The 12,796-nt window shown below is 39.9% G+C and overlaps 1 protein-coding gene across 1 annotated transcript in view; it reads left to right on the forward strand.

The window, feature by feature from the left end:
• The window catches only part of CLCN4 (Cl-/H+ antiporter 4), a 41,636-nt gene that overhangs the window by 9,116 nt on the left and 19,724 nt on the right, over nucleotides 1-12,796 (forward strand). Inside the window, exons 3-7 of the mRNA XM_014055963.2 lie at nucleotides 2,663-2,762; nucleotides 5,978-6,165; nucleotides 11,156-11,278; nucleotides 12,268-12,474; nucleotides 12,568-12,648. Of these exons, the coding sequence (XP_013911438.1) occupies nucleotides 2,663-2,762; nucleotides 5,978-6,165; nucleotides 11,156-11,278; nucleotides 12,268-12,474; nucleotides 12,568-12,648 (699 nt within the window). The remainder of the gene's footprint in view (nucleotides 1-2,662; nucleotides 2,763-5,977; nucleotides 6,166-11,155; nucleotides 11,279-12,267; nucleotides 12,475-12,567; nucleotides 12,649-12,796) is intronic.

Consider the following 12,796-nt stretch of genomic DNA (forward strand, 5'->3'; position numbering starts at 1 on the left):
TCTTAGGTGACATCTGTGAAAAAAATTCAGATGCTCAGGCATGAAAGTGTGCCGCTCAAACACTGTACTTTTCTGCTCACACTGAAAAAAAAATAGAGGGAACATTGGATAGAACCTAGAAATTTGAAACTCTCTACTGTTGATACTGTGTTGTCTAGGATTGTAAGAGGTGGTAGTATGGGAGGGTTTCTCCTAAAGTCTACCACCATTTCTACGGTTTTGAGTGTGTTCAATTCCAGATTATTCCAGCCCCACCATGAGACTAGTTATTGAACCTCCTATCTGTATGCGGATTTATCATTGTCTCGAATGAGACCAATCACTGTTGTATCATCTGCAAACCAGTAGTCTAACAGATGAATCGTTTGAAATGCAGTCATTGGTATATAGAGAGAAGAGAAGTGGAGAGCACACAGTCTTGGGGGGTGGGGGCTGTGCTAATTGTACAGGTATCTGTTGGGATTCTGCTTAGCTTCACCTGCTGCTTTCTGTCTGTTAAGAAGCTTATGATCCACTTACAAGTGTGATCCAATACCACTAGCTGGTTTAGTTTAGTTAGAAGAATATCTGGAATGATTGTATTGAATGCTGAACTGAACTCTACAAAGAGGACCCTTGCATAAGTCTTTGGAGATTCAAAATGTTGTAGATGTAGTGCAGGGCCATATTAACAGCATCATCTGTTGATCTGTTTGCTCGGTATGCAAATTGCAGGGGGTCTAACAGTGGAGGCGTGATGGTTTTCAGGTAAGACAGCACTTGCCTTTCAAAGATTTCCATAACTGCAGATGTTAGAGCAACTGGTCTGTAGTCATTCAGTTCCTTGATGGAGGGCTTCTTTGACACTGGGATGATAGTAGAGCGCAGTGGTGGGTTGCAGGCGGTACGCCCCGGTACGGGCATACCAGAGCCTGCCCGGAGCACCGGGTACCATTCCAGTACGGTGCTTTGGAGGGCCCACCCTCCCACCCAAGCTCCTTACCATGTTTTAAAGCTGTCGGCACTTCCACGCATGCGCATGGCACGTACAACACCGGTGCAACGTTCCACTGAGCTGCTGGAGCATCGCAGAGGCTTGTGGAAGCATCGTTTGCAGCTACAATGCATGTGTGTGCCGTGCGCATGCATGTGGGTGATGCCAGGGTCATTCCAACCATACCGGTTGGAACGGAATCCGGAACCCACTACTGGTAGAGCGTTTGAAGCAATTGTAGAATCAGGCTGCAGCATAACAAAATTGACAAAAGTGAAGGGGGTCTGAATACTTTCTGAATGCACTGTATAGCTGCTCATAGTAGAATACTCACTAAAGAGAGGAAACTGCCTAGAGAAACTGTAAGAGATGAAATTCTGATAGAAAGCTAGGTTGGATGGTGTGCTGAAGGCAAAAAAAAAGCTTTGTATAAGAGAATCCTTTTGCCTACTTTGTTATTGAAAGGACAGCTGAGTGTCAAGAAAAATATAACAAATTGGATGCAGCGGGGATAGGTTACTTCAGCCTGAATGGTAAACAAGTAAAGATAATAATTTAATAATTTATAAACCTTTATGTCAACTGACTCTCCGTGATTCTGGTTGATTAACAACAATCAGAGAAATTACAATAAAATATAAAAATAAAGAAAAATGATGGCACGTATGTTGAAATGAAAAATTTCACTTTCCAATGCCAAGTGAAGATCAGGTCATAATATAATTACATTTAAAAAAATAAATGGAACCAAAAAAAGGATATACTGAGTAAGTTGGATATTCTCAAAATCAGAGAGGAGAAAAGTTTAAAAGATAAAAGATACACTGATGTGGTAGGAGTAAGGATAGTTTCAAGGGTAGAAAAGTACAAATACGTACATATAGTGAATCAATTATAAGCTAGTTTTAGCAATTTTATCTTTCCTTTTTCTTATCATATGCCTTTAATTTCTTTAAATTATTATTCCTCATTCTTTTTAAGCAGTCTGCTTAAGAGTACTTAGAAAAGAGTGCTTGAAAAGAAGCATTATGATTTTTTATGGATATCTGATATGGGATATTGTCAGACCATAAAAGGTCAAATTATCACATATAGTTTGTATAAAAACATCCAGCAATTGGCTAAGGTACCATTCTTGGAGTAGAAAGTTAAAGAACTATTGTTTGTAATCCCATTTATCTCCTGATGTCTTTTAAATATGAATTTACTAAGTTTCATGTTTATAGGACTTAATTTTTATTACAATAGACAAGATACTGCCCCCAACAGTGTGAGTCCTCATTTTACCAACCTTGGAAGGACAGAAGGCTGAGTCAACCTTATAGGTTTTATAAGGATAGATCATTTCCACCCAAAAGTCAATCTGACGTACATTGCAGGAAATGATTAATCTTAATTTAATTTGTTTTCTTCAATAAATTCTCACTATAATTAACTCTAGGAAAGATTCCTAGCCCTTATAGATTGCTTCAGCGCTTTTATGAAATATGTTTTGTTCATAAAAGCAGGATACAAATAAATAGAATAATAATAATGATCATATCTCTTGCCTCATCTTCTCTACCAAATACTTTGCCATTTGACTTTATAGCTTACATATATTTATGTTAGATTATTTTAATATATAGTGCTATATTTGATGAAATATCAACATTGCAACTTTTTCAATTAAATAATATATTTTTCCAGATTACAAATAAAAGCAAGGAGTCCATATGGGAATTCATCAAAAGTTTATTGGATGCTTGGTCAGGATGGGTTGTTATGCTACTTATAGGACTGCTGGCAGGTAATTTTATATTTACTTATTAAAAGTTGTGCGTTGTAGAGACAGTTGTTTATGTTGGGTATATAAATGTGATATCTTCCATTTCAGGGCTAAATACTATTTTTTTGGGGGGATAGAAATGCTAAATATTTATGCAGAATATTGACAATAACAGCCCAAAGAAATAATAATATTTATAATTTGAAATAGGGAATAACAATTGTGATATAGAATTTTATTTTTTTTAGTCCCAAATAGATCTATTACTAGTGAAAATAACAACAACAGTTTTCTGATTAATTGATAACAATTTGCAAAACCTTATGTTTATTTATTAAATTTATATAGTTGCCCATATATACACATACACATGCATACACACACACACACACACGTTCCACCATTAAGAGCAGTTGATAACATTCTGAGAAATCATTAGAATTGTGGTACTAAAACGCATTCATAATATTGTGATTAATAATGCTAATAACAAAATGATTTTTAATTATTTGCTATTTATCATTAAGAATATATTAACTACAAATAATATCTCTGGACTTTAACTAGTGTTTTTTTCCTTGCTATGAATAAACAACAAATGTTCTTCTAGTGTTCGGCTGAAATATGTAATTGGAGCCATGCATAATTCATGAAGCAATATGACATTTATTCAGGCAAGCTCTTATAAAGCAGTCACTAATTGCTATTTCAATTTTTCCTTGTTATGAGTTACCACTTGATGTCACTGTTGTACTATGTTATTTTAAAAAGTGCCAACTATTTGGAACGGAAACACAACAATATTACAATGTCAAAATGGAAAGCATAAAAAGTTCATGTATTATAATACAATATAAGCCAGTTGTAAATATTTAATGCTACAAGTTAATGATGTTTTTACCATAAATATATAAAAATAAATATTGAAATAATATATAAAAATGGTTTTTTGAGTGACGTGGTGGCCTAGTGGTGAAGAGGCTGACTTCCCACTTGGAAGATGGAGAGTTCAATCCTAGGCAATATCAGATGTTTCTCTCTTAGGGTGCAAAGAAAAAAATATGTGCTGAGAATTCCTCATGGCGTCAGGAAGGGCATCTGTCCAGTAAATGCTCTGCTCCATCCAGTCACCCCAACTCTATCCCAAATTAAGGGATTACAGGGTTGTAATAAGAAAACTGTTATTTATGGTATTTTTTAATTGAATCAGTGTCTACTTTTAGGTCAGTAGTCATGCACACTGCCTACTTCTTCAACTAGTGGTCTTAACCTATTGTGAACTTTGGTCAATAATCCCAAACCCAAGTTTTCACCTTATCAATTTCAGCTGCTCATGGAATGATCTAGATAAGAATGTATTTTCTTGTTTTTAAAACTTATTTAGACTAATAATTGTTTATGTTGTTTACAAGTTCTTAGAAGTGAGTCAAGAAAAGCAATTCGTATTTTAAGAGAAACACTACATTGCATAAAAAAGCTTATAGAAAGATACAAGGAAACAATTCTCATCTTCTGTTTGGCAAGTTTCATTCACTCACTCACTATTGTAGGTGCTAACATGTGTAATAAATGCTCTTGAAAACACCCTATAGCTATGAGGTGGACAGTTTTCCCTAGTGGTGGAGGCAGCATCCAGACTGGGTTAACCTTCATCCACTCATCGCGAGGACTGGGTCTGATAACGTTGTTAAACCACGTCCCTGTTGCTAGGTAGATCCAGCTTTAGACTCAGTCCCTCGATGAGGGCGGCTGTGTCATCGCTTTCTCTGGTCTTAAAAGAGCATTGGATGTGGATTGAAAAGCGTTGGAGGTTAAATTAAGGCGTTAGTGAGTAAATACTAGGGAGTGCCAGACAGTGACCCCAGTATCAAAGCCCCTCGTGGGGCAGTGATTTTGGAGGGGTCTGAGCCTCTAAACCCAGTCAGAGTGCGTAGGCCGTCGCTAGGGCTAGAGCGACTCAAACGACAATAAACGGCTTCCCGCGGTTTGAAACAGCCCGCTGACTGTCAGCTTCGGCTTCCCTCTCTAAAGGCCTATCTTCGGCAGCCAGAAGAGACTATTTGGCTCCCTGCTGGGAATACGCTCTGCTGCTCATGTCAAAAGTTGAGCAGCGAACTGTGGCAGCCCGTGACTATATAAATATAGTCTGCTGCGGAGCGAAACAGAGGGAGTTCTGTGAGGAAAACTGAAAGTGTAAGAGTTGCGTTGGAGTGCCGCTAGCGTGACTGAGCCATAGGGCGAATTTAACTTTATTGTTTAGCGCGCGCGCTTCGTGACAGTTAAACAAGGCGTGAATTGCCATTTTGAATGTCTGTCAGTTGCTGTCAGTTGGCAACAGGGAGGCTGTGCTTAGTGCAGAAAACTCCATACCGGCTCCTGAGTTGCCTGGGGAGGCTCAAGTATCTCACACACCTGAAGCAGCGTCAGTGCCTCATTCCTCCCCCCAGCCCTCTACTTCTGATGGCAGGGAAGCAGCCAGGGCTAGCAAAAAGACAGCACAAACCTCAGTTATGGAGAAAAAAATTTAAAAAGTCTTCCAAGCCCAGTTCACGCTATGAGAAACAGAAGGACAATGCCTTAGAGAGAATTCATAAGAAGGCAGCCAGTAAAAAGGCTTCTTCTTCTACTCTGCCATCTGATCAGACACCTCCAGCTCAGAGCCAACTCACACTGATGCTGTCCCCAGGAGGCAGGCAAAATAGAGAGCCTTCTGCTAATCCAATATACCCCATTGATGTCTCAAATATTTGAGGTCTACCTCAGGGGCCCCAAGCCCCTCTACCTGTTAGAGATGACATACTTCCACCAGCTGTCCAAAGGATGGATGCAGCTATTATGGGACAGACACATCCTATGTATTTGCCTAACTTTCAAGATATTATTGCCAGTGCCATCTCACAGGGCATCACAGCAGGGTTGCAGCAAAGGGATGCTGCAAAAGCAGGCCACTGTTCCTGCAGCAATACTACCAGCTCCTGCTCCAATGGCGCCCTCTGCAGGGCAGGTGACATCTGATCAGGAAGAACAGGATGACTCCTCTGAATCAGAGGAGGGCGAACTTAAGGAGGCTGAGTTTTCCTAACTTGTTATTTTGGTAACTGTGGGGTGACTTAATATGGAGTTACGTATGTATCCAACTCATATTCAAGAGACATTTCTGCAAGAGCCTGTTCAAACTCATTTCTCAGCATCTATCATTTGGATCTTTCTTTAACAACTATTTCTCACCCTGTTAGGCACATTGGCTGGAGTTATAGATTTAGCAGTGGATTGGATGACTGATTTGAAAGAAGGAGTCTGTTTAGAAGCTTTTTGGTATAGTCATGAGCAGTGTTGCTGGACATCCAATGAAACTACTTTTGAAGACCGGGACAAATGTCCTCAGTGGCAAAAGTGGTCTGAACTTTTAGTTAACGAATCTGAGGTATGGTTATAGTTTTGCTGTAATTTATTACTAATTGTTTAATGTTTTAACATGGCACTGTCATGAAAACATGTTACAGTAAACTGAAAAATGCTCTGTGTGTAATTATCTAGACTACAGAAATTTGGACCATTCTTAGATAGTAGCAAAGAAGTACAATAATCCTCTAGTATTGTAATAATCTAAAATTTTTGCAGCATATAGCTCTATTTCCTCTCAGTTAGACAGAAAATAAAAATTATTGGGATTCGAACCTGGGCTATATTACATATTAGGCAGACGTCTTAGCCATTAGGCCACAGGCTCTGATCCGTTATCAGCCTTTAAATATATACCTTTCTCCCTGGCTCAGCTGATAACGGATCAGAGCCTGTGGCCTAATGGCTAAGACGTTTGTCTAATATGTAATATAGCCCAGGTTCGAATCCCAGTAAGGGTATAGTAATATAGCAATAGCAGTAGACTTATATACCGCTTCATAGGCGTTTCAGGCCTCTCTAAGTGGTTTACAGAGAGTCAGCATATTGCCCCCAACAATCTGGGTCCTCATTTTACCCACCTCGGAAGGATGGAAGGCTGAGTCAACCCTGAGCCGGTGAGATTTGAACCGCTGACCTGCTGATCTAGCAGTAGCCTGCAGTGCTGCATTTAACCACTGCGCCACCTTGGCTCTTAAGGGTATGGCTAGCTGATGAGAGCTAAATAGCTTGAAATAGATCTATACTAGTCTCCCTTTATTTATTTATCAGCACAAATAAAACACAAATATAACAAAGGCAACAGTAAAAATATTGGGTTTCTGTCGTGATGGACTCTTGTGATGAGCCGATTGACAGAGAATGGAAGCAGTTAGCTTCCTCCAATAATTGGGGCATACCAGGGGTTGTGACTTTATATATATATATATATATATATATATATATATATATATATGTGTGTGTGTGTGTGTGTGTGTGTGTGTGTGTGTGTGTGTGTGTGTGTGTGTGTGTGTTGTGTGTGTGTGTGTTGTGTGTGTGTGTGTGTGTGTGTGTGTGTGTGTGTGTATATATATATATATATATATATATATATATATATATATATATATATATATATATATATATATATATATATATATATATATATATATATATATATATATATATATATATATATATATATATATTAGTGTCACAACCCCTGGTAAGCCCCAACTATGGGAGGAAGCTAACTGCTTCCATCATCTGTCAATCGGCTCATCACAAGAGTCCATCATGACAGAAACCCAATATTTTTATTGTTGCCTTTGTTATATTTGTGTTTTATTTGTGCTGATAAATAAATAAAGGGAGACTAGTATAGATCTATTTCAAGCTATTTAGCTCTCATCAGCTAGCCATACCCTTACTGGGATTCGAACCTGTGTAGTATATATCTTTGTTCATTTTATGTCTGTTTTTTAATCTTACAGTGGTTTGTTCAAATAGTTAGTTGCTTCAATGTTAAGTAATGTTGGTTTGTAAGGTTACAGCATGTATATTTACATAAATTTAATTTACCATTATGTCATCACTGTCTCAGCATAGCAGTAAGTCCAAAATATTGCTTATATGGCTTAATTTATATGTGACAAACTGAGAAAAATATTCATTGCCTGCATCCCCATATATTTATTTATCAAGGAAAGAATTTGTGTTGAATCAGTCATTCTGTTATGGACTGTAATTTTCAAACAAAGTCCATCCCGTGAAGGAATAAAGATTATTGTCATACCTGTCTCTTATTTGAAAATATGCTACAACAGTTGTAACAATAAGAATTACTCAGGGAATCAAAGCATCAAAATAGATGCCATTCATTTCAGATCTGCCTGGCACAACTTGGAGGGCCTCACAGGCATCCTGCCATAAAAAGAAGAAGGGGGAAGGATGAAAGAGGGAAAGATGAAAGGGCAATAAAGGGATAGGAAATCGGGAGGGGGGATGACAGGGGATAAGGACCAGAGCAGCCGGATCCTGTTTGCACCAGCATCCCACAACCAGATATCCTAAGGAATATACAAATTATCCCCAAACATCTCAAAATACTCAAAACATCTTGGCGAGCTCTGGTTGGTTGGAAATGGACTGGTTACAAGGGGAGGGATCGCCTGGGGGCAAACCTATTCCTTATTTTTATATCCAGCAAGCATGGTAGTTTCAGAGCTCGCTTCACTTTACTGCAACTACCACTCTTAGTAAAACAATCATTTGCTTTAACCAAATGGAGTCGAAGCCATTTCTTTCCTAAGAGATCAGATTAGGACAGTTCATCTAGGTCTTAGGCTTGAATAAGTAAAGCCAGATGTCAAAATTAGCAGAAGAATCTCCAGTCATTCATCATTCTGTGCAATAGGTGAGAATATAAGCAGTGGTGGGATTCAACCCACTTAACAACTGGTTCACCAAAAATGTGAGTGTGCGCACATGCGCGTGTGCATGGCTTCTCTGCATGCATGGCGTCTGCCATGTGGCAAGGGTCGACTGAGCAGCCTTTCGAGGCCTGCTCCGCTCCATCTCTGCACTCTGGGGCAGCCGCTGCTTCTCTCCACTGCTGCTCTTGCTGGATCACCACTGTATTCTAAGTCTCATCCGGAAAATGTATAGCATAGAGAAGCAGCATCCATGTTGAATGCTGCTTCTCTGTACTGTGCATTTTCTGGATGGAATTGCACAAGAGATGCTCTCTCTCCCAGCAAGAGCAGCAGCAGAGAGAAGCAGCCACTGACCCGGAGACCACATGGAGCGTCTCTGCAAGTGACCGAGCCTCGGCAAGGACAACTGCAAGATCTCTGCTGCAGCGCTTTAGGTAAGCAGAACCCATACGTAGTTTGAAACCAGAGGGGGGTGGTAACATGCGGGTGGAGGCCTGGGGCAAGGCTGGAGCTGGGGAATGATACATTCCCTGACCTGGCTGAGGTGAGCGGCAAGTAGGCGGCAGCTCTGGGACAAGGCAGGAGGTGGGGAATGCCGTGTCACTGGGCCCCAACAAAAAGCGAAAGATGAGCAGGTGGCATGCTTTCCTTTGGTGAGCACAACAGGCGAAGTGCAGAAGTGAGGTGCAGAGGCTAGCTGGACTGCGTGACGAAGGGAAGATAATATATAGGGCAGGGTGGAGCAGGCGGGGTGGGATGGCGTGGCTAGTCAGTGTTTGATTTTACCAGTTCTCTGAACTGTGCAAGATTATAACACCGGTTCGCCCGAACCGGTCCAAACTGGCTGGATCCCACCCCTGAGTATAAGTGGGAAACATACATTTGTTACAATAACAATTTTTTATTATTTACCAGACTTTAAAAAATTCAAAAAAAATTATGCCTATGTGAAATGCCATTCTTTTCACCTCAAAGCATCTTATTAAAGCTTCAAAAAGCATTATAAATATTCAGCAATGGATTGTATTTATTTTAAATAGTTCACCAGTCTACTATTTTTCAGCCTTAATCCCCCCACCTTTGTGTATAGACTGTAACTTTTGCTAACTTTACTAAGACAGATAGTTTACAAAAGCAAACAAAACTGATTTGAAATGAAGGAGCTTTAATGGGAAATACTGCCGTTTTCAGTCGCAATTCATTTAAAATTGCTTTAATTTGATCTGCCCTCTTAATTTATGGCTATTGTACCTCTGCAATAATTTAGGCCTCAGTGGTCAATATTCACATTATGTTTCCTTGTATGTTTTGAAATAATAATTGCAATTTCCATAAATTGCTTTTTTGAGGTCCCATGTTGGAAGACATGCAGTTCCAAATTGTAGGTGTTTATTTGGGAGTAAGTTCTATGACATTAAAAAAACTTGTTTTGGGGTAAATACTGCACAACTCATGACCTGCTGGGTCATCTTTCTTCCACATATAATGTAGGCTGGTACTGCTTCCCCTCACCTCACAACCCTCGTAGTGAAGCCTCCTCTTCCTCCTCCTCAGCTGACCATGGATCTGCCTGCCACTTTATTGGAGTGGGGGAGAATAAAGGGAGCTGAAGATTGCAAGAAAAACTACATGATTACCAAGGGTGGGTTCTGGTAGTCACTCTTGCCGGTTTGCTCATGGACGTGCCTGATGCACTGCATGCACATGTGCAGTGCAATAAAAATTGTTCTGTGCATGCGCAGAAGCAAAAAACAAGATCACGACGTTTATGGCACCACCAGAAGAACTGGTTTGGCGGCATAGCAGGCCTGGGTCACTGCCAGTTCCAACGACCAGGCCACCAAACCACTACCAGTTCGGCCCCATTCCACCATGCCCCCAAGGACCCCTTTCTCCAGTGGGCTTATTCTGCCAGCTGTATTCAGCTATCCTTTTCTTGCTATTAGGCATACAAATTGCTTCCTAATCATTCCCTCACTGCCCACTATTGTTAAGAGATTTCCATTTTTGGGTTCCATTCCAAAGAAGTCAATTATCTGCCCATCAGATCTTGCTGACAGTTGATTTGGTGCAGTGGCCAGAATAAGGCAGGAAAGGTGGGGATATGCCCCTCCCATCTTCCCTTGCTGATTTATTTCAATTACATGGGAGTAATGGTTCCTGAATTTTAGATGCATTATTTAAGTTAGCTCACTTGAAATACCTTGGTCAGGAGTGTCAGACTGGCAGCCCATGGGCCAGATGTGTCATGTGATGATATGTCACGTGACCTGATCACGTTTGACACCCATGACCTTGGTTCAAAACTTGTTGCTCTATGATGCTCCTTCTAGCCTAATTGACAAGACAAGATTATAAATGGACAAAGAGACAGGAGAGTTTGAGTATTAAATAGATGCATCAGACTGCAGACTTCAAGGAAAATATTTTTGTGGTTAAATAAATCAAATATGAAAAATATACTGTTCAAATTTTATAACATAGTTGATGAAGAAATTGTGCTTTATATACTCCCACTCTCCCACACAACCAACATAAATATGCCCCTTTTTTGGACTGTCTTAAAGTGATCTGTTCTTATTTCTTTCCCCTTTTAAGGGTGCCAGTGCTTACATTCTAAATTACTTCCTATACATCTTATGGGCATTGTTGTTTGTTTTCCTGGCTGTCTCCCTTGTGAGGGTGTTTGCTCCTTATGCCTGTGGATCAGGAATTCCAGAGGTAATGTCTCCTTACTTGATTGGTATAACTTTGATATTGGGAGTGAGAGGGGAGGGAATAATTTTCTGCAATGCAAATTACAGGCAAACTCAGTCTGCAGTCCTTGCTAATGGAGATGAAAGTAGGAAAAGGAAAGGAAATTGTTGACTTTAATGCTGGCCACTTTATTTTATTTTTATTTATTTATTTGTCAAGCAAGTATAAGATAACAGACATAAGTATAAACATGATTATGAATACATGAAATGGATACAAATAAATGGGGAAATTAGGACAGGGACGGTAGGCACTTTGATGCACTTATGCACGCCCCTTACAGACCTCTTAGGAATGGGGTGAGATCAATGGTAGACAGTTTAAGGTCAAAGTTGTGGGAGTTTGGGAAAGAAATCACAGAGTCAGGTAGTGCATTCCAGGCATTGATCACTCTGTTGCAATCGAGTTTGGAGCAGTTTACCTTAAGTTTGTATCTATTGTGTGCTTAGGTATTGTTGTGGTTGAATCTGAAGTAGTCATTGACACGTAGGACATTGTAGCAGGTAATTTTATGTATTACGTTTAGGTCAGACTGAAGGTGGTGTTGTTCTAAATTGTCTAAGCCCAAAATTTCAAGCCTGGTGGCATAAGGTATTCTGTTGTGAGCAGAGGAGTGGAGGACTGTTCTCATGAAATATTTCTGGACACGCTCAATTGTATTAATTGTAGTATTATAGGGTTTCCTGCCTAGGCAGGGGGTTGGACTAGAAGCCCTCCAAGGTCCCTTCCAATTCTGCTATTGTATTTTATTGTATTAATGTTAGATATGCAGTGCGGGTTCCAGACAGATGAGCTGTATTGGTCTAGCAAATGTTTTGTATGCTTGGGTTGTATTTTTCAGCACGGAATATTCACCTATCTTGAAAAAGCAAATTAATTGCTGACCTGCCTAGACTTCCTAATAGTTTCACAAAAATATGATCAACCAACTTTTGTTCTTCTTTCTCTTCCAGATAAAGACCATCTTAAGTGGTTTCATTATTCGAGGATACCTAGGGAAGTGGACGCTCTTAATCAAAACTGTAACTTTAGTTCTGGTGGTATCCTCAGGACTCAGTCTTGGCAAAGAAGGGCCTCTCGTGCATGTAGCCTGCTGCTGTGGCAACTGCTTTAGCAGCCTATTCTCCAAATATAGCAAGAATGAAGGAAAAAGGAGAGAGGTACTAATAGTTTCACCATTTCCTTCATTCACCTAATGTTCTGTGAATATTTTCCACAGACTACTAACAAGTGGATTGATGTTTCCATGTTAGGTGCTGTCAGCTGCAGCTGCTGCTGGTGTCTCTGTTGCCTTTGGTGCACCCATTGGGGGGGTCCTTTTTAGTTTAGAAGAGGTAAGAAGTATTTTTAATGTCATAAGCTGAGCAAATGCTTTGTATGGCATATTTTATTGGCAGTTGTTCCTGCATTGTTTTGCTTTAGACAGTGGGTGGCAGTCAACTCAAGGGACAGAAATCATTAGAGGAAGAATGGAGATAGATA

This window comes from Thamnophis sirtalis, unplaced genomic scaffold, assembly GCF_051295495.1.
Source record: "Thamnophis sirtalis isolate CommonGarterSnake01/CBP01778 unplaced genomic scaffold, rThaSir2_p1.2 scaffold_12, whole genome shotgun sequence".
Classification (NCBI taxonomy): Eukaryota; Metazoa; Chordata; class Lepidosauria; order Squamata; family Natricidae; genus Thamnophis; species Thamnophis sirtalis.